Source organism: Oncorhynchus gorbuscha, linkage group LG12 (assembly GCF_021184085.1).
Source record: "Oncorhynchus gorbuscha isolate QuinsamMale2020 ecotype Even-year linkage group LG12, OgorEven_v1.0, whole genome shotgun sequence".
NCBI lineage: Eukaryota > Metazoa > Chordata > Actinopteri > Salmoniformes > Salmonidae > Oncorhynchus > Oncorhynchus gorbuscha.
Genome location: NC_060184.1, coordinates 56,989,760 through 57,012,947, shown reverse-complemented (window position 1 = coordinate 57,012,947; position 23,188 = coordinate 56,989,760). Strand labels below are relative to the sequence as shown.

At 45.7% G+C, this 23,188-nt stretch overlaps 1 protein-coding gene across 3 annotated transcripts in view; it reads left to right on the top strand.

Annotated features, from left to right (window-relative positions):
• Positions 1-23,188, top strand: part of LOC123991147 (partitioning defective 3 homolog) — a 625,449-nt gene that overhangs the window by 254,122 nt on the left and 348,139 nt on the right. For all 3 annotated transcript variants that reach the window (XM_046292394.1, XM_046292392.1, XM_046292393.1), the window contains exon 6: positions 22,303-22,412. In XM_046292394.1, coding sequence (XP_046148350.1) covers positions 22,303-22,412 — 110 coding nt within the window. The remainder of the gene's footprint in view (positions 1-22,302; positions 22,413-23,188) is intronic.

Below are 23,188 nucleotides of genomic sequence, written 5' to 3'. Positions count from 1 at the left end.
GAGTCGTTCCTGGTCAAGTCACCAGGTCAGGACTATTTCCTGATCCTATTTATGACACAGCATCCACGAACCCATCAACATAAGTAGGTGGCCATGGTGAGGGTCAAGTGTTGGGTTCCAGTCACCTGGGGTCAAACCGGTGCTTGGGGACGCCCAGGACAGGGTTAATATTGTGCTTGGGGATAGGGTCTTGTTGCCGTCTTCCGCCTGAGATGACAGATAACATCCCACACTCCTCTGTCCTCACCTTTTCATCACGGTCAGTGGTCACTTCTAGGGTCATGGAATGGTCATTGTTAGGTGGTGACCAACAGGTCACATGTGCCGTGCCATGAGTCATTCTGCTACCCCAGAATAATTTATTGCTGTGTGGTCGAGTGGGTCAAATAAAATAAAAATGTACCATCTTACTGCCCTTTCCTTTTATAATCTGTCTAAATAAACATAGAACAATTGTATCTATTATCATCAATCTATATTTAGGCTATAAACCATTTGTATTTCTAAACCATTGATTGTATGAGAGATAGTTTGTGTTTTGATGCTGCCTTTTACATGCACTGAAACCCCCAAAAAGTATTTTCACAAAACTCTCTTAAAAACCAATATTAAGGTTAAAGAACCACTTTGGGTGTTTTAGAGTACTTCATTTCTGTTTTAAAACACATTGTGAGCATTAAAACACTTCCATAGGGTTTTACATTCAAACACCAGATGTCAGCTGAGATGCACTACTTTTCATGGTTTCATACACAATCATGGTGTTTTGAGACTTTCTATTTTTACAGTGTAATTCCATGATCATTTCGCAGATATTTTATTGTCTTATCAAACACACAACGATTAGGAGGTCATTTTCCAAACACTGTATTTCTACTAGTTTCTGAAGTAAATAGGCCTAGTTAAACAGCTTTTACCCAGGGTTTGCTCTCTTCTCCTCTTACTGTAATGTATGTTCGCTCTATTGGGATTCAGAATTCTCTTCACCTCTTCCTCTCGCCCTTCACACCAGTAAAGTTCTGCCTTAATTTGACAACTTAATCTGAGCCATAATGGCCCAGACAATCGTTTCTCCCTGGGACTGTAGCCTACGTGTCTGAAACGGCCTGTGGCTGGGACTGCATTATAAAGGCAAAACAATCGTCAGGCGTTTAATGCAAACAGCATTGGAAGCAGCACAATTAAAGTCCCCTGCGCTCAGATATCTTCCCACACAGTTTGCCCCTTTGGCCTTTCCCGGTCCCCTTGAAAGTATCTCTCTCTCTTTCTCTCTCTCTTTCTCTCCTTTCCTAACTCATAGCCAACTCTGCCGAATGTTTTGGAGACACTTTTATTTTTCTTATCTCATTTGCACCGTTTTGGGCTTTTTGGGCTGTTCCAGCAAATGTTTTGATTGTCCCTGCAGCCTGTCTGATACTTATTTCTCAGGACTAATTTAGCCCCAGCTAGCCTCCGCCCCTCTGAGAGAGAGAGAGAGAGTGGGGAGGGGAGGGGGGGACTGGTGATTCCGATAGCAGGCCTACCTGTCAATGTCCCTCCCTTTGTGTTAAAGTAGTCATTAGCAATCAGTTGGCTGTGTTGCTCAAAGAGCCACTGCCTTTTTGTGTCTCCTTCACGTGTCTAAATGCATGGACACAGGCACATACATAAACACACAGACAAACACTCACCTGTCTTGCACTCGTGTCGATTATCTTTTTCTTCTTCCCTCTCGCCACACCTGATTACCACTCAGGCAGCTTTTCCTACTTCCTTCATTTGGCCCTTCAGAATGAACAACAGCAACAGTCTGTCTGGACTGTTTCTCTGACAGTAAACAGATCTGGAGAAGTGTAGAGCGGAGATATCTCTGCCATGCACGTCAAAGATGACGACAACAAGTGAAACTATGCTAAGGTTACTTTAAGAGGTGAAAGGCATTGTTTCTCTTTCCATCTCCTCTCTCTCTCTCTCTCCTCTCTCTCTCTCTCTCTCTCTCTCTCTCTCTCTCTCTCTCTCTCTCTCTCATTGCTCTTGCTCAATCTCCCTCCACCTCCATTTCAACCTGCTCCAGCATATTTTATCATCACCTTATTTATGGGACATTTCTTTCCACGTCCTGATTAGAATTAGCGAGTGAGTTTTCCGATTTGCTCCGTGGAGTGAGAAATCACTTTCTCAATGAGAATAATTGAACATGGGCAGGGGTGCCAGCTCATTAGCTACAAATCATAGGAAGCAGGAGCACCTTAGCACCACACCATAATGACTTGTGGGAATAGAAGGCCCTAGCGTGCCTCGTACGGGGAAAAGTTGGACCAAGCAACAGCAGCACAGAGTCAGACATGGAAGTACTGTAAAACAAGGAAGTTATTACCCTTATTTGTATGAAATGTGTTTAGTGTACGTTGAATCAAAGAAGAGATTGACAACCGGACTAGGAGAAGCAATATTAGCGTTATTTCTTATCCATGAAATCAGTCTAAAAGCAAGGATTCTACTGCTCACTGAGTTATATTGCATAGTGGAGCGCCTACTGCTGAAAAGCCTTCAGAGTATTCTGCCTAGTCATAGTATGAAAGAGAGTCAAATATTTTAAGGCGAGCCTGTCTGGTCTGCTCAAAGGACATTTACAAATGGAGCTGACTTTGTCCAGGCAGCTATTGTTGACAGTCCGTAGAAATTACTGTAGCTACGCTCTCAAAAACTTTGCAATACATCAAATTGCTCATTTAAGGGCAGACACAAAAAGTTACTTTAGAGAGCCACTTTGACATTAAGTAGTGTCTCTCTGTAGTTCCACGCTGAATAATCATCACCTGGAGGCAATTAAGCAGTCAAAACCAGGAAAGAAAAAGGACATGCTGCGGTGCAGTGCACAAATGGTGTGCACCCTATTTTCTTTATAGTGCACTACCCTATGGGGCCTGGTCAAAAGTAGTGCACTATCATGGTAATAGGGTGCCATTTGGGACAGAACCATGCAGTCCAACTTCCACAATGCAAATACAATATTTGAGAGCTACTAAAGAGCCATATTCTGCCACGCCTATTAGGCTAACCGGTTAAGCACCGTTTATTTCCCTGCCAGGGTTTGCAGTGGGGCAAAAGATGGACTTTAGGTGATTGATAGGATCCGATTTCCCTCAGTGCTGAATAATTCAACACTATTTATTTGATTTCCCTTTTCTTTCTCTCTCTCTCCACTCCCTCTCTCTTCTCTCTCCTCTTTTTTTTGCTCCTCTCTCTTTTATGTTTTGTTCGTTCCCCTTCCCTGTGCTCCAATGATTCCACACTGGCACAATGAGGTCCAGTGTCACAATCAGCTTTTCACACTGTTTTATTGGTTCCTGTTAAGAGGGCCACCGATTTTAAATTGCTGTAGGAATGTAACATGGCTCTAGCCTGCAGTAAACATCTCAAGCCCAGGGAGTGTGTGTGTGGGCGTGCTTGTGTGGAAGGGCCAGGCAGGAAGGTCCATTCTCCATTTAAAGCAAAGAGCCACATTTCATTTGCATCAATGGGAAACCAAAGCGGATGGCGGTTGAATGGGGGCATTGGGATGTTTTTTATGTGACATTGAGAATGGAGAGAAATAGAGAAAGAAGGAGAGAGCGATGGAAAATGTCCTTTGTGTGACGACACAAATTCACAGCCAGGGTGCTGGCTGTGTTCTCTTGTCCTCTTTTGTCTTGTGGTTAGCTCCAGATGGCTTGGCCTGACCTCCACTGGCCTATAGCATGCAGGTGAGCCCACTGAGGCTTAAGGCAGTGTCTGTGGATCCTGGATACTCTTTTCATTACCTTTTTAGATGGAGAAATGCATTAATACAATGATATTTAGGTAGGTTGGTCACATTTAGTTGAAATATCTTGGATATAAGTGGCTCATTAAAAAAACAAACAGAATTGCGATAGATTCATTGTCTCGCCACTGTCCTTTTCTCCTTCTGACATTTCTTCCGTCTTACATATACAGATTTTTTTTGTGTGCGTGTGTGTGGGTGTGTGTGTGTAGACCTTGTTGTTATGCATTAAAATGTGTTCTGTTATTCCCTAAATATATTCAGGATTTCCACTAGAACCAATCTGCTTTCTCCTTCCATTAGGCTTGCCATGGATAAGGCCTGAGAGGGTGCGGTGCTGTCTTGAATTGTAGGCGACATGAATCTGACTTGACGTTTTTGCATGATTGGTCTAAAAGTAAGCAGATAGCTCAGTAAACTAGTATTTCATTGGCAAAGAATAGACAGGATGTTAATATGTTTACCTAAATAGACACAATGGTTGTTGCTTTTCAATACTGAACAAAAATATTAACGCAACATGCAACAATTTCAAAGGTTTTAGTGAGGTATACTTCATAGAAGGAAATCAGTCAATTGAAATAGATCAATTAGGCCCTATTCTATGGATTTCACATGACTGGGCAGTGGTGCAGCCATGGGTGGTCCTGGGAGGGCATCAGCTCAGCCACTGGGGAGCCAGGTCCACCTACTGGGGAACCAGGTCCACCCACTGAGGAACCAGGCCCACCCACTGGGGAGCCAGGTCCACCCACTGGGGAGCCAGGTCCACCCACTGGGGAGCCAGGTCCACCCACTGGGGAGCCAGGTCCACCCACTGGGGAGCCAGGTCCACCCACTTGGGAGCCAGGTCCACCCACTGGGGAGCCAGGTCCACCCACTTGGGAGCCAGGTCCACCCACTGGGGAGCCAGGTCCATCCACTTGGGAGCCAGGTCCACCCACTGGGGAGCCAGGTCCACCCACTGGGGAGCCAGGTCCACCCACTTGGGAGCCAGGTCCACCCACTGGGGAGCCAGGTCCACCCACTGGGGAGCCAGGTCCACCCACTGGGGAACCAGGTCCACCCACTTGGGAGCCAGGTCCACCCACTGGGGAGCCAGGTCCACCCACTGGGGAGCCAGGTCCACCCACTGGGGAGCCAGGTCCACCCACTGGGGAGCCAGGTCCACCCACTGGGGAGCCAGGTCCACCCACTGGGGAGCCAGGTCCACCCACTGGGGAGCCAGGCCCACCCACTGGGGAGCCAGGTCCTCCCACTGGGGAGCCAGGTCCACCCACTGGGGAGCCAGGTCCTCCCACTGGGGAGCCAGGTCCACCCACTGGGGAGCCAGGCCCAGCCAATGTATTTGATTGAACCTTTATTTAACAAGGTAAGCCAGTTAAGAACTCATTCTAATTCACAATGACAGCATACCAAAAGGCAAAAGGCCTCCTGCGGGGACGTGGGCTGGGACACATATTTTTTTTAAATATAGGACAAAACACACATCACGACAAGAGTGACATCCAAACACTACATAAAGAGAGACCTAAGACGACAACATAGCAGGGCAGCAACATATAAAAAATCACAGCATGCGAGCAACACAACATGACAACAACATGGTAGCAATGCAATATGGCAGCAGCACAACACAGTAGCAGCATAAAACAGGGTACACACATTATTGGGCACAGACAACAGCACAAATGGCAAGAAGGTAGAGACAACAATACATCAGAGAGGACAAGTAATCAAAATTAGTTTGAGGACTTTATTACAGACATTTACATTTACATTTAAGTCATTTAGCAGACGCTCTTATCCAGAGCGACTTACAAATTGGTGCATTCACCTTATGACCTCCAGTGGAACAGACAGAAAGGCTCCTTATAGGACACATCACTACACTCTATGCTCTTCTGTAAACTGGTCATCTCTGTATACCCGTCGCAAGACCAACTAATTTATGCTTATTTATAAAACCCTCTTAGGCTTCACTCCCCCCTGAGATAGCTACTGCAGCCCTCATCCTCCACATTCAACCCCCGTTCTGCCAGTCACATTCTGTTAAAGGTCCCCAAAGCGCACACATCCCTGGGTCGCTCCTCTTTTCAGTTCGCTGCAGCTAGCGACTGGAACGAGCTGCAACAAACACTCAAACTGGATAGTAATAATAATAATATTCCTCATCATCCCCCTCCTCAGACGATCCCGCAGGTGAAGAAGCCTGAAGTGGAGGTCCTGGGTTGGCATGGTTACACGTCCTCTCCAGTTGGACGTACTGCCAAATAATGTAAAATGACGTTGGAGGTCGCTTATGGTAGAGAAAATCATATTAAATTATCAGGCAACAGCTCTGCTTTACATTCCTGCAGTCAGCATGTCAATTACACACTCCCTCAAAACTTGAGACATCTGTTGTGTTGTGTAACAAAAATGTACATTTTAGAGTGGCCTTTTATTGAACCCAGCACAAGGTGCACCTGTGTAATTATCATGCTGTTTATAATCAGCTTATTGATATGCCACACCTGCCCAGGTGGATGGATTAGCTTGACAAAGGAGAAATGCTCACTGACAGGGATGTAAACAAATTTGTGAACCAAATTTTGGAGAAATAAGCTTTGTGCGTATGGAACATTTCTGGGATGTTTTATTTCAGCTCATAAAAAAATGGGACCAGCACTTTACATGTTGCATTTATATTTTAGTGCACTGTGTGGGTATATATATATTTTTAAGTAATTCATTTGCATTTGTAAGTAGGAAAACCTGCAAAATCGGCAGTGTATCAAATACTTGTTCTCCCCACTGTGTGTGTGTATATATATATATTCCCTCTCGAGAACATTTGTTTGCAGATACTGATTTGAACTTAAATGCACTCCTTTTCCTCCTCACCTCCAGATAGTCCCCCAGTCCTGTTTGTCCTGGAAGCAGAGTAGTCAAACAGTGCGTCCGCTGGGACCTCATTTCATTACCGGTCCTCTCTGAGTCCACTTCATTTACCCACCCATAGAGCGAGGACACAGCCAAATGAATCCCGACCCCCAGAATCTCAGACTCCAGCAATTAAAAATAAATGAAGGAAGCGCCACTCTCCGCTGAGCACCTCCTCCCACCATCTTGAAAATGAAGCTCTCGGGGCAACACAGCAAACAAAAGTGAATCTGAGGAATCGACTGGCTCCTCGGTAATGACTATCTCTAGTGTGTACTCTGCTCCTGTTCAGTCATTCATAGGACCACATCAATCATCCTCCTTCAGACTTACCTCTTTGAGGTGTCTATGATGAGGTCTGCGCAGGAAACAACCTGCAGCATACTAATGGAGAGACGTGGTGTGTCTCTGCTCTCCGCTTTAGATACTGGTTGACTCCCTGCAGGGATGGGATCAATTCCATTTAATTTCAATTGGAATTGGAATTTCTAGGGTGTGTCCCGAGTTGTGCCCTCTTCCTTTTTTTAGTGCATGACGTTTGACCAGGGCTCACATGAGATACCGTGGAATAGGTATATTTAGTTACGGGTCAGCTGTTTGAAACTTGACTGTCCTCTATCTGTTTTACACGTCATTGAAATACTGACATACGTTTATGTCTCTGTGTCAGTCTGACGGTATCTAATGGAAGAGACGCTCACTGACCTTCACAGACACTCTGAGAGATGGATTAGATGTTCAGAGCAGAGAAGACGAGACTGTCCTGGCCCCTAATCAGCTCAAAATGAAGATTCATCTGCTAAAATTACCACAGAGCTCAGTTCAAGTGAAAAGTTCCACAGAGTTCAGTTCGTGTAGAGCTCAGTTATTACTTTAGAGTTGAGTTAATGCTTATTATAAACTGGATGGTTCGAGCCTGGAATGCTGATTGGCTGTCAGTCAGGGTCTATAAGACCTTCTACCACAGGTGTGACAAGACATTTATTTAGACTCTTCTAATGACGTTGTTAACCAGTTAAAAATAGCATTAAGCATTAAGGCACCTCAAGGGTTTATGGTCGGTATACTATGGCTAAGGGCGTTGCATCGTGCCTAATAACAGCCCTTAGCCATAGTATACTGACCACATACCACAACCCCCTGAGTTGCCTTATTGCTTAAATGTACCACATGTTAATGCTCAGTTCATGACCCAGCCTCACACTCATCCATTCAGCTCCACAGTTCACGCTCAGCCTAGAGATTGAGTGGAGACACAAACACACCTCACCTTACTTAATCAAGTAAGGGACCGAGTGCATCCCAAATGGCAAATCCCTATGTAGTGCACTACTTTTGACCAGGGCCCATAGGGCAAAGTGTGCCATTTGGTGCATAGCCTCAGACGCTAGCGAAAAGGATACTATCCTTCTAAAAGGTGTTGTTCCTTGACCATAAGGCCAAGTTGAGGATATGCCACAGATATGTTGATCGCAAAACAACTTGACCTCCTCGAAACCCAGTCAAATGTGAGACTGTACAAAAGCCCATTTCCCTTCCCATGTCACCCATCCCTCAGAGCTAACTGCCATTATCCCAAATTAGACCCCCAAAACGTCTCCGTGATTAGATTGGATGTGACTGTTGCTCCCTGTCATTAACCCCTCTTCCCTCAGAGTCATCAGGTCATTTGAATCAGCCATCTTAACTACCCTATTAACGCAGCCAATGCATCAACCCGTCCCGAGTCACCAGACAGTTCTAGACTGTTATTTACATTTATGTTGTGTTTAAGGAAGGTTAAAACCAGAGATAACATCATTATTTGGACACTGAGACGGTCCTGATAATGTAATTCACTTTGCCGTTCACTTTTTCTCTGTGGCGGTAATGGTGGGCGAGTATGAAGGCATAAACCATACTGTCTATGAGCATATCATATGTGATAATACCACATGTGCATATCAGATGATTCGTTGTGTGGATGAACAACTAAGATCTCAACAAGAGGAGAGCCACGTGCAATTTCCATTAATGTCAAGTGGTTAGTCAGGCAAGGGAAAGACATGCGGCCATTGTAATTACTAAGGCCTCTCAATAAAGCCACACCATTGACAACTCTTCAGAGAACCAAGAATAGTGTGTAAATCCTTAATGCAAAAATAGGATTAACCCATTTCATTAATTTGCTGAGCGTCATACCCAACAGGAGAGGCCCATGGCGGAAGCAGAACACTTGCATTGCTACAATAGTAGGTCTCCAATACAACTCTAATGTACAGCAGCTATATTCTGTCTAGCACAGCATCTACTGAGGAAATTATTAGATTGTGATTCTGCAGAGAGAGCTTCGCACACACACACACACACACACACACACACACACACACACACACACACACACACACACACACACACACACACACACACACACACACACACACACACACACACACACACACACACACACACACACACACACACACACACACACACACACACACACACACACACACACACACACACACACACACACACACACAGGAAATAAATGACAGTAGAGTAACCCTGTGTAGGCCGGCTGTCCGTGTCTCTGCCAATGGGGAGAAACACAGGCTGACTCTCTGATGAGGACGTGTTCTCCTCTCTGATTCTGACTCAGAATCCATGGGCTCAGAACTGTTCAAAGCAGACGACTGACTCCCCATTCCCAAGTAGGGATTAGATGTACTATTCCTTTTGATAAACGATATCTAAGATACAGTATAGATTCATTATAAGACTATTCCTTTTGATAAACGATATCTAAGATACAGTATAGATTCATTATAAGACTATTCCTTTTGAGAAACGATATCTAAGATGAGAGTAAAACAAGACGAACAAGTACTTTATCGGAGTAACGGATAAGTTTCACTGTGGCCGCTGTGTTTTTTCTATGCTGTCTTTTTGATCTCGCTGACCAAAGCACGACGTTCTTAATCATCAGTCCAGGAAAAGAGGCTTCAGCCAATGAGGGGGCAGCAGAGATGCCAACAGGGATGCAGGAATCAGCTACCCATAATGCAGTTAGGAAACACACCAAGCTCCATTACTGGCTAATGAAATCTATTTTCCTGGCACTGGATCTCAGATGCCGTAAACTTCACATTCTATTTCTAGTCGAGTTGATATAGTTTTCTCCCCTTTTAATCAACAAAGACATCAAACCTTTAAATCTCCCTGTCTGCCTTTGGTTTTAAGACACACCGCTTAATAGGGTATAAAAGTTTGCATTCTGTATGACGTGGATTTACTTTAAGCAAATTAAAGCCCAAACAGGTTCTTAATGCTATTAAGCAAATTAAATCAGAGATGTGAGCCTACCTGGGTCACATTTGTCCACATCAGTTTGAAAGGGTGTGTTGTGTGTTGTAGACAAGACTGGCATTTGGAGAACTGGACCGGAGGGGATAGTTTGTTTCTTCCTTCTTCTCTGTCAATGAATTGCATCTGTGTTACAGTACATCATCTGCCAACCAGGATTTCATATGAGTCCAGGCAGATCTATCAGTGACACGGCTTCCCTCTGCTCTGGGCTGCTGTATCGTTAAATGGATCATTAATTCAATTAGGGACAGCTAATTATAAGGGCTTAAATCAATCACTGAGTCAATAACAAAATCTCAAGCGGACGGAGACTCAAATGTTCGAGCCCTCATCAATAACAGTCAGGTTAGGAAGGAATGCTCTCTGGTCAGACCCAGAGCTTTAAAAGGATATGAATTATTGAAATCCACAATTCTCTTTTGTCCAGGGAGGGCAGTCTTACATGATCTATATGGTCACTTGAATTTGGTCGATATATATGTAGTTTTATTTATCTAAACTTAGAAAAAAAAGAAACGTCCCTTTTTCAGGACCCTGTCTTTCAAAGAAAATTCATAAAAATCTAAATAACTTCACAGATCTTGATTGTAAAGCGTTTAAACACTGTTTCCCATGCTTGTTCAATGAAGGTTATAGTTGTAGGCAATTAAGGTTACAGTTGTGAAAACGTAGGACACTAAAGAGGCCTTTCTACTGACTCTGAAAAACACCAAAAGAAAGATCCCCAAGTTCCCTGCTCCTTTGATAGAACCTGCCTTAGGAATGCAGCAAAGAGGCATGAGGACTGCAGATGTGGCCAGGGCCATAGATTGCAATGTCCGTACTGTGATACGCCTAAGACAGCGTTAAAGGGAGACAGGACGGACAGCTGATCATCCTCGCAGTGGCAGACCACATGTAACAACACCTGCACAGGATCGGTACATCCAAACATCACATCTGCGGGACAGGTACAGGATGGCAACAACAACTGCCCAAGTTACACCAGGAATGCACAATCCCTAAAACAGTGCTCAGACTGTCCGCAATAGGCTGAGAGAGGCTGGACTGAGGGCTTGTAGGCCTGTTATAAGGCAGGTCCTCACCAGACATCAATGGCAACAATGTTGCCTATGGGCACAATCCCACCATTGCTGGACCAGACAGGACTGGCAAAAACTGCTCTTCACTGACGAGTCGAGGTTTTCTCTCACCAGGGGTGATGGTCGGATTTGCGTTTATTGTCGAAGGAATGAGCGTTACACTGAGGCCTGCACTCTGGAGCAAGATCAATTTGGAGGTGGAGGGTCCGTCATGGCCTGGGGTGGTGTGTCACAGCATCATCGGACTGAGCTTGTTGTCATTGCAGGTAGTCTCAAAGCTGTGCATTACAGGGAAGACATCCCCCTCCCTCATGTGGTACCCTTCCTTGCAGGCTCATCCTGACATGACCCTCCAGCATGACAATGCCACAAGCCATACTGCTCGTTCTGTGCGTGACTTCCTGCAAGACAGGAATGTCAGTGTTCTGCCATGGCCAGAGAAGAGCCCGGATCTCAATCCCATTGAGCACGTCTGGGACCTGTTGGATGAGGGCTAGGGCCATTCCCCCCAGAAATGTCCGGGAACTTGCAGGTGCCTTGGTGGAAGGGTGGGGTAACATCTCACAGCAAGAACTGGCAATGCACTGCAGTACTTAATGCAGCTGGTGGCCACACCAGATACTGACTGTTACTTTTGTTGTTGACCCCCCCCTTTGTTCAGGAACACATTATTCCATTTATGTTAGTCACATGTCTGTGGAACTTGTTCAGTTTATGTCTCAGTTGTTGAATCTTGTTATGTTCATTACAAGTATTTACACATGTTAAGTTTGCTGAAAATAAACGCAGTTGACAGTGAGAGGACGTTTTTTTTTTTCAGAGTTTATTTGTTTATGCTATTTTGATATTGAATACTGCACTGTTGGGTAGGGCTTGAAGGTTAACCATTTCACTGTACTTGTGCACGTGACAAATTAAACTTGAATGACAGTTGGAAAAATAATTGTTGACAGGATCTGTTTGAGAGTGGATCCCAGTCGTCTGAGTCACGATTCAGCAGTGTAGACAAGTGTTTAATGTAGGGTTGGGGTTCAGGAAGTGATTTGAAGTTAAAATTCTGAATTTGAATGTTTATTTTCAGTTTATTGAGAAATCATTGAAAATACTGTAGATGCCATTACTTCAGTTATTTCATTTTTATTTAACTTCAATTGGAATTTACCCTGATTTAAAGGCTTTAGGAAGCCTTTACTAACTGTATCTCTTTACTGTAGTTATACTGTAGTTGTCCTTGCATTATGGTGACTAGAGAAGCAATGTCCACTCTATCATGTTATGCCAGACATGGTGCCAGTGTCTTGTATGGTCTCATTTGTCTCTGTCTCTTGGACTGCATTGTAACCACATTAGCTCTATCATGTAATGAGGATGCAATTATTGGCCTTGACCTTGGTGAATGAGAGGAAAGCCTCCCTCCACCCTTCCTTCACCCTCTTCCCCTTCCTCATTTCAACATCATAATATGGCTTTCTTTTCACACGTCAAAGTGTTTGTTACACTTGGCTATTCCAGTGTTTCATTTTGGTCATTCCAGTGTTTCATTTTGGTCATTCCAGTGTTTCATTTTGGTCATTCCAGTGTTTCATTTTGGTCATTCCAGTGTTTCTTTTTGGTCATTCCAGTGTTTCATTTTGGTCATTCCAGTGTTTCTTTTTGGCCATTCCAGGGTTTCTTTTTGGCCATTCCAGTGTTTCTTTTTGGCCATTCCAGTGTTTCTTTTTGGCCATTCCAGGGTTTCTTTTTGGCCATTCCAGTGTTTCTTTTTGGCCATTCCAGTGTTTCTTTTTGGCCATTCCAGTGTTTCTTTTTGGCCATTCCAGTGTTTGGCCATTCCAGTGTTTCTTTTTGGCCATTCCAGTGTTTCATTTTTGGCAATTCCAGTGTTTCTTTTTGGCAATTCCAGTGTTTCTTTTTGGCCATTCCAGTGTTTCTTTTTGGTCATTCCAGTGTTTCTTTTTGGCCATTCCAGTGTTTCCTTCAGGATGGGATCTGATGGAAGGTTACTCGGCACACACCCTTACCACCAACCCTCCAGCGAGCAGACAATGTATGCGCACCCATGCGTCAATGTATTTGTTTCGGGGTCAATCCGTGACCCAGCAGGTAGCTAGTCCTGCATCCAGCAGCCCTACCCCGTGTCCTCTTTATTCCCCTGTCCACTCTCTCACCACTCAATCTGTGAAAGGAAACGGCACTCTGCACATTACAGTCCCTCCCTCTACTCCCTCCCCGTCTGACTGCCAAGCCAAGTTTCATATCTGCTTCAATAATCTAATGCACTGGCTGTCTAACCGCCAGGCTCCTAACGCTGTGCTTCCTATCATTGTTGGAGAGGCAGTTGGCTCTGACCCAGCCCCATGCCCGCACAGCACACAGCCATCCCAGCCCCATGTGTTGAGAGATGTGCTCTCAGGCCCCTTCACTCCACCATGTCTGACTCTGCACAACACAGATAGGACCTAAAGTGAGGTGCAGAGAGAGGTGAAACGCTGCAGAGCTACTTCCCCTCTGATCAGGAAGGAAGGCATTGTCCGGCCAACTATAGTCAGGGGAATGAGATGGAGAGAGAGATTGAATTTAAAAATAGCTTTATTGGCCCTGTAGTTACATTGTTAAAGGCACAAGCTTTACTTCATTGTAACGGACCTAAAAAGTTAAAACCAAGCCCCCTCCTCGTCCACTATACATAGAACCCACCTGAGAGAGAAGGAGAGCGATAGAGAGGTGTCTCGTTAGCTAGTGGCTCACCTCTCCTGTCACTAAATGCTTAGTACTGGCAATGAGACAGAGAGCGAGAAGGAGAGCGATAGAGAGGTGTCCCGTTAGCTAGTGGCTCACCTCTGCTGTCACTAAATGCTTAGTACTGGCAATGAGACAGAGAGCGAGAAGGAGAGCGATAGAGAGGTGTCCCGTTAGCTAGTGGCTCACCTCTCCTGTCACTAAATGCTTAGTACTGGCAATGAGACAGAGAGCGAGAAGTAGAGCGATAGAGAGGTGACCCGTTAGCTAGTGGCTCACCTCTCCTGTCACTAAATGCTTAGTACTGGCAATGAGACAGAGAGGGAGACAGATGGACAATAGAGCAGGGCTGGCAGCCAGTGTAAGGCTCTTTCTGCCCTTGGTGACAAGAAGAGAGTGACACCCACTGCTTCTGAGTCACTCAGTCAATCAGTCCATCAGGGATGTCAGTCACCAGTTATCCCTCAAGGGACTACTATATCTACCTTACTATATGTCTCTCTCGCTTGCTCTCTCGTTCTTTCACTCTCTCTTTTGTATTTCTCTCTCCAACTCTTTGTCTCCCTCACTCCCTCCACATGAAAAAAATACTAGACTTGACTACAACACTTACTATATAATTATGTAGTAAACTGTAGTATATTGTAGAGTATTATACTACACACGGTAGTATCCCTCGATCATGTGTAGTACTTACTATAGAATGCTGTAGTATACTATAGTAAATACTACAGCATTACCAACTTTTGTTTCTTAAGTACTACATGAATGTCTGCAAAAACAGTGCAGACCCTATAAGTTAATGATATACTCTGCCCATTCCCCTCCCCCATATCCCAATTTGTGCCACTCATAAGTGAGAAACATAAGTATAAATCATAATTATATTGTATTCTCTACAGGTTTTAGAAAAGAGCAGAAGCTCTGAACTATCTGTTCAGACCCCAGTCATACCTGCCTACCTACAGGTAGGTTATGGAAAACCTGCTCTTTTACAATCTCTCCAGTAGGTTTCTTGGAGGAGAAAGCCTCCACTTCTATGTCAAAGATAATACAACATGTTATGCAGGTGAATGAGGACCCAAAAGCGACTTGGCGAAAACAGAGTCTTTAATCCAGTTTAAGGAAATAGCAATACTCCTAGACAAATCGGAGCGGTAAATAAAGCATAAGAAACAATTTGTAATCACGAGAACTGACTGGAGACTCGATAATGAACTGCAGGTTGCCTCGGGTGACCGTCACCTGCTCACCACGCAGTCACTAAATGAACAGTATAGTCCGACAGGGCAGAAACGGAAAACAAGGGGAGAAATGGCAATGACTAAATGATTGATTAGGGGAATAGGAACAGCTGGGAGCAGGAAGAACGATAGAGAGAGAGAGAGAGAGGGAGAGAGAAAAAGGGGAACGAACCTAAAAAGACCAGCAGGGGGAAAACGAACAGAAGGAAAAGCAAAATGACAAGACAATATAAGACAAAACATGACAGTACCCCCCACTCACCGAGCGCTCCTGGCGCACTCGAGGAGGAATCCTGGCGGCAACGGAGGAAATCATCAATCAGTGAACGGTCCAGCACTCCCGAGACGGAACCCAACTCCTCTCCTCAGGACCGTAACCCTGTATTGGTGACCCCGTCCCCGAGAACGCATGTCCATGATCCTACCTTGTAAATAGGTCCTCTCGACAAGGACGGGAGGGGGGCAAGACGAACGGGGGAGACAGATGGACGCGACGAAGATGTCGCGGAAGCACAGTGACAGGATTATGCGACCAATCGTCTGATTGGCCCTCTCTGCTTGACCGTTAGACTGGGGATGAAACCCGGAAGAGAGACTGACGGACGCACCAATCAAACGACAGAACTCCCTCCAAAACTGTGACTCGGACCTCTGTCTGAAACGGCGTCTAACGGGAATGAATTCTGAACACATTCTCGATGATGATTTGTGCCGTCTCCTTAGCGGAAGGAAGTTTAGCGAGAGGAATGAAATGTGCCGCCTTAGAGAACCTATCGACAACCGTAAGAATCACAGTCTTCCCCGCAGACAAAGGCAGACCGGTAATGAAGTCTAGGGCGATGTGAGACCATGGTCGAGAAGGAATGGGGAGCGGTCTGAGACGACCGGCAGGAGGAGAGTTACCTGACTTAGTCTGCGCGCAGTCCGAACAAGCAGCCACGAAACGGCGCTCACGCTCCTCGGCCACCAAAAGCGCTGGCGAATAGAAGCAAGAGTGCCTCGAACACCGGGATGACCAGCTAACTTTGCAGAGTGAGCCCACTGAAGAACAGCCAGATGAGTGGAAACAGGAATGAAAAGAAGGTTACTAGGACAAGCGCGCGGCGACGCAGTGTGCGTGAGTGCTTGCTTAACCTGTCTTTCAATTCCCCAGACTGTCAACCCGACAACACGCCCATAAGGAAGAATCCCCTCGGGATCTGTAGAAGCCACAGAAGAACTAAAAAGACGGGATAAGGCATCAGGCTTGGTGTTCTTGCTACCCGGACGGTAAGAAATCACAAACTCGAAACGAGCGAAAAATAACGCCCAACGAGCTTGACGAGCATTAAGTCGTTTGGCAGAACGGATGTACTCAAGGTTCTTATGGTCTGTCCAAACGACAAAAGGAACGGTCGCCCCCTCCAACCACTGTCGCCATTCGCCTAGGGCTAAGCGGATGGCGAGCACGGTTACCCACATCATAGTTGCTCAGATGGCGACAGGCGATGAGAAAAATAGGCGCAAGGATGAACCTTATCGTCAGACTGGAAGCGCTGGGATAGAATGGCTCCCACGCCTACCTCTGAAGGCCAACCTCGACAATGAATTGTCTAGTGACGTCAGGAGTAACGAGGATAGGAGCGGACGTAAAACGTTCTTTTTAGAAGATCAAAAGCTCCCTGGGCGGAACCGGACCACTTAAAACACGTCTTGACAGAAGTAAGAGCTGTGAGAGGGGCAGCAACTTGACCGAAATTACGAATGAAACGCCGATAGAAATTAGCGAAACCTAGAAAGCGCTGCAACTCGACACGTGACCTTGGAACGGGCCACTCACTGACAGCTTGGACCTTAGCGGAATCCATCTGAATGCCTTCAGCGGAAATAACGGAACCGAGAAAAGTAACGGAGGAGACATGAAAAGAGCATTTCTCAGCCTTCACGTAGAGACAATTCTCTAAAAGGCGCTGGAGAACACGTCGAACGTGCTGAACATGAATCTCGAGTGACGGTGAAAAAATCAGGATATCGTCAAGGTAGACAAAAACAAAGATGTTCAGCATGTCTCTCAGAACATCATTAACTAATGCCTGAAAAACAGCTGGCGCATTGGCGAGACCAAACGGCAGAACCCGGTACTCAAAATGCCCTAACGGAGTGTTAAACGCCGTTTTCCACTCGTCCCCTCTCTGATGCGCACGAGATGGTAAGCGTTACGAAGGTCCAACTTAGTAAAGCACCTGGCTCCCTGCAGAATCTCGAAGGCTGATGACATAAGGGGAAGCGGATAACGATTCTTAACCGTTATGTCATTCAGCCCTCGATATCCACGCAGGGGCGCAGAGTACCGTCCTTTTTCTTAACAAAAAAACCCCGCCCCGGCCGGAGAGGAAGAAGGCACTATGGTACCGGCGTCAAGAGACACAGACAAATAATCCTCGAGAGCCTTACGTTCGGGAGCCGACAGAGAGTATAGTCTACGAGGAGGAGTGGTCCCCGGAAGGAGATCAATACTACAATCATACGACCGGTGAGGAGGAAGGGAGTTGGCTCTCGACTGAAGACCGTGCGCAGATCATGATATTCCTCCGGCACTCCTGTCAAATCGCCAGGTTCCTCCTGAGAAGTGGGGACAGAAGAAATGGGAGGGATGGCAGACATTAAACACTTCACATGACAAGAAACGTTCCAGGATAGGATAGAATTACTAGACCAATTAATAGAAGGATTATGACATACTAACCAGGGATGACCCAAAACAACAGGTGTAAAAGGTGAACGAAAAATCAAAAAAAGAAATAGTCTCACTGTGGTTACCAGATACTGTGAGGGTTAAAGGTAGTGTCTCAAATCTGATACTGGGAAGATGACTACCATCTAAGGCGAACATGGGCGTAGGCTTGTCTAACTGTCTGAAAGGAATGTCATGCCGGAGCCCATGCTTCGTCCATGAAACAACCCTCAGCCCCAGAGTCTATCAAGGCACTGCATGTAGCACCCGAACCGGTCCAGCGTAGATGGACCGACATAGTAGTACAGGATCTAGATGGAGAGACCTGAGTAGTAGCGCTCACCAGTAGCCTCCGCTTACTGATGAGCTCTGGCTTTTACTGGACATGAATTGACAAAATGTCCATCAAATCCGCAATAGAGGCACAGGCGGTTGGTGATCCTCCGTTCCTCTCCTTAGTCGAGATGCGAATACCTCCCAGCTGCATGGGCTCAGTCTCTGAGCCAGAGGAGGGAGATGGTTGCGATGCGGAGCAGGGAAACATTGACGCGAGCTCTCTTCCACGAGCTTGGTGACGAAGATCTACCCGTCGTTCTATGCGGATGGCGAGAGCAATCAAAGAGTCCACACTGGAAGGAACCTCCCGGGAGAGAATCTCATCTTTGACCACTGCGTGGAGTCCCTCCAGAAAACGAGCGAGCAGCGCCGGCTCGTTCCAGTCACTAGAGGCAGCAAGAGTGCGAAACTCTATAGAGTAATCCGTTATGGATCGATCACCTTGGCATAGGGAAGCCAGGGCCCTAGAAGCCTCCCTACCAAAAACTGAACGGTCAAAAACCCGAATCATCTCCTCTTTAAAGTTCTGGTATTTGTTTGAACAATCAGCCCTTGCCTCCCAGATAGCTGTGCCCCACTCTCGAGCCCGGCCAGTAAGGAGTGAAATGACGTAAGCAACCCGAGCTTCTCTAGAGTATGTGTTGGGTTGGAGAGAGAACACAATATCACACTGGGTGAGAAAGGAGCGGCACTCCTTGGGCTGCCCGGAGTAGCAAGGTGGGTTATTAACCCTAGGTTCCGGAGGCTCGGCAGACCAGGAAGTAACAGGTGGCACGAGACGAAGACTCTGGAACTGTCCAGAGAGGTCGGAAACCTGAGCGGCCAGGTTCTCCATGGCATGACGAGCAGCAGACAATTCCTGCTCGTGTCTGCCGAGCATGGCTCCTTGGATCTCGACGGCAGTGTTACGAGCGTCTGTAGTCGCTGGGTCCATTCTTTGGTCGGATCCTTCTGTTATGCAGGTGAATGAGGACCCAAAAGCGACTTGGCGAAAACAGAGTCTTTAATCCAGTTTAAGGAAATAGCAATACTCCTAGACAAATCGGAGCGGTAAATAAAGCATAAGAAACTATTTCACTCGTAATCACGAGAACTGACTGGAGACTCGATAATGAACTGCAGGTTGCCTCGGGAAGGCACTTGACCGTAGCAGACTCAGACACCTGCTCACCACGCAGCATCTGAGGGAAACACGACACGACAGGGCGATACAAAGACACAGCACGGTGAACAGTATACAAGGATCCGACAGGGCAGAAACGGAATACAAGGGGAGAAATAGGGACTCTAATCAGGGGAAAAGATAGGGAACAGGTGTGGGAAGACTAAATGATTGATTAGGGGAATAGGAACAGCTGGGAGCAGGAACGTAACGATAGAGAGAAGAGAGAGAGAGAGGGAGAGAGAAAAAGGGGAACGAACCTAAAAAGACCAGCAGGGGGAAAACGAACAGAAGGAAAAGCAAAATGACAAGACAATATAAGACAAAACATGACACAACAAAAACACTAGTAAATACTACAATAATTTATGCAAAAAAATAATAGTCTGCAAAAACACAATAAATACCACAGCATGCTACATTAAATACTACAGTATACCACAATCTGCAAAAACGCTACAATTAATTTAGTATTTACTCGTTTTCTTTTAAGTCAGTAATTATTCTGTAGTTAAATGTAAATAATAGTTTTCGCTGTCGTGTTTTTGATAACTTTAGTCCGGTGAATACTACAGTAAAGTCTTCAAAAACATTACAGTGAATACTATTCTATTTATACCATAGTGTAGTACTTTTTTCATGTGGGTATCTTGCTACCTATCTCTGTTGTGAACCATGGATAGAAACCTCTCCTCACCTCTGTGCACCAATGAACTCCACACACTGATACCTCACTCTCTCCTCCACTCCTCGTCTCCTCCCGTCATCCACTCCACTCCTCCACCTCTACCGCTTAGCTCAGCCTCAGCTCGACAGGTCTCCCTTTCCACTAGATAGAGATTCTCGAGAGCAGAGATACATTCATTTCGTACAAAAATGTCACTCAACAAACAGCAAGGCTTGTCACCGAGAGCAACTGTTATGGGAGTTAATTACTTGTCAGTGTCAGTAATGATAAATGTGAATCACCACCTCTTCCTCGGCTTCAACCCAGCCATCTAAACCCTATTGTCAAAGGCAACAAGCAAAGAGTACTCCGCCATTCGTCTTCCCCTGCATACATGCTCTATGCAAATTATCTGGCTTTTTTTTTTAGAACTGTATTTTTTCAATATATTTCCCTTTCTCCTCCTCAGTATTCCACTTTTGGATATCTGATTGTATTTATTTTTCCATTATCACATGCTTCCTTCCCTTCTTTTCCCTTCACCTCCACTATTATGTTATCCTTCAGTCCTCTGTTTATAGTTTATGTAAGCATTCCACGGGTTGCCAGGTATCCTTGGGTTGCCAGGTTCCGTTGAGGTCCCACTGTACAGTATGCCAGTATCCCCCTTCTTTTCCCTTCACCTCCACCATTATGTTATCCTTCAGTCCTCTGTTTATGGTTTATGTCAGCATTCCACGGGTTGCCAGGTATCATTGGGTTGCCAGTTCCGTTGAGGTCCCACTGTACAGTATGCCAGTATCCCCCTTCTTTTCCCTTCACCTCCACCATTATGGTATCCTTCAGTCCTCTGTTTATAGTTTATGTAAACATTCCACGGGTTGCCAGGTATCCTTGGGTTGCCAGGTCCGTTGAGGTCCCACTGTACAGTATGCCAGTATCCCCCTTGTTTTCCAACAGAAAGCATATGAATAAAAGCAAGGAGGCACATGAGACCTGTCATGACGCATAATTAAAAACAACAGAGGCCTTGCATTGGGGACAAAGGTGATTGACTCATTTTTATAGAAACACCTAATAGAGGAAACAGCAGCTGCTTGGCAGCAGGATTCTGTCGCTATTCTGATTAAATTGTCATGACCCCATGTCAGTCTATCTTCACCTTCGGAAATGTATAAATAAGAATACGAGTCTCCCGACGGGCCCCAGTACCCCCTCTATACCCCTCCCGTGTGTCGCAGGGGTTCACAGTTTGAAAGGGCTGAATGCATTTCCATAAAAAGAGAATGAGAGAGCGAACAGAGCGGTTATTTAGATGTGCTTGACATTTCAGCGAGGAGGGAAGGTGTAGGGGTGGGGCAGTAGGCATATTAATATCAGAGGCTAACAAACCATTTCAGGTCTTCTCCCTCTCTGCTAAGTGTCTAGACATACTAACCCCCCCCCCCAGAATGTCATCATTATAACAAAGAATCACCACATACCTTCTTGATCGAAATATCACCATTACACTTACCGTATGAATCAGCTGTGCATGAATGTTTACCACTGTAAAAACACCACATTGTTATCTACGTGCATCATGAATACTGTGAATGTATCTCTTTAATACAGTATAAGAACTTCCTATTTCTCACAGAGGATGCTAAGGTCCCCACCCGTCTGATATTGAGTCTGTCTGTAAACAGGGAGACAGAGAGGTATAATGGCTAATGGCCCTGGCTGAAGAACAGGGAGAAGGGTAAATGAAATGGAGAGAGAGAGAGAGAGAGAGAGAGAGAGAGAGAGAGAGAGAGAGAGAGAGAGAGAGAGAGAGAGAGAGAGAGAGAGAGAGAGAGAGAGAGAGAGAGAGAGAGAGAGAGAGAGAGAGAGAGAGAGAGAGAGAGAGAGAGAGAGAGAGAGAGAGAGAGAGAGAGAGAGAGAGAGAAAGAAACAAATGGCCTGTGTCTCATCCTCCCGTCACTTTATCAGATTACTGTAAGAACCTGGCAAACCGCTACCTCCTCCCATCCCCCCCCCCATCCACATTGATTGAGTATGAGTAATCGATTACGGCCACTTCAGTGTTGCTTGGCTGTCCTCTGTCGGATGTTGCGGAGAGAGAGCCCCAACGCTAAAACAGAGACCATTACTCTCCTTCTCCTGTAATTGGATTAGAAAGGAGGGAGGAAAGAAGAGATGAGATGCAGAGACGCAGACGGTAGGACAGCTTAGGTCACCGCCAGTATAGTCTTTGATGTTCCCTGTCACCCTGTTCTCTTTCTCTTTCTTTCTCTCACACTCACTCTTTATGTCTGCCTAGGAGGAGGAGGAGGAAGAGGAGAGGGTGAAGCAGGAAGAGAGGAATGGGAGAATAGAGCCGGTGGGGAGAGCAGACTCCTGTGTGGAACACTCCCCAACGTTATCTCTGAAGTAAGTGCATTACACACCACCGTCCTCCTGGTAGGAATGGACTCACCCAACTCTCTCTCTTCCTGTAATATAACCACTTCTTATGACAGGCATACACCATATAGACTCACTCATCACAGTACTCCGTAACATTGTCGTGTCCATGAATCAGATGTTCTATACTCAATATATACACCATTATTACATAGTTACAGATGCATTGTCCAAGACCACCTCACACTCAGTGCATGTCTCCACCATCAGTGTTATCATCATCATGTGATTTTCCATGTATTTTTTAACTATTATTAATGTGACCCGTACGCCTTCGCAGCTTTATTTGCAGGGCTGAAGCATCCCTCCACATTTCCAATTCATCGGGGCTAGTTTTACTGCAGAGCCCACAAAGACCTGATCTTAATCACTTAATTGGAGTCTCCATTTGGGTCTTTAATCGACCTCTGGTTCCTCAGCCTGACTGTATAATGGATGGCTTCATGAGAGAAGAGGCATAGCTGAGCCAAAGCCAATCTCCATAGGGCTCGTATCCCAAATGGCACCCTATTTCCTATAATATTCACTATGGGCGCTGGTCAAAAGTAGTGCGCTACAAAGGGAACCGAGTGTCATTTGGGACTGGACCAGTGAGTGACTGCAGTAGCATCTCCCTAGCTCCTAGATATAGGCTCCATTCCCAGACCTGTCATGTTATCCTGTTGTTTTGTGTTATTCTCAATTTTTTCTGTTTCTGTTTTTATTTCACACATGCGTTCCTCCCTCCCACCGTCCCTCTCACC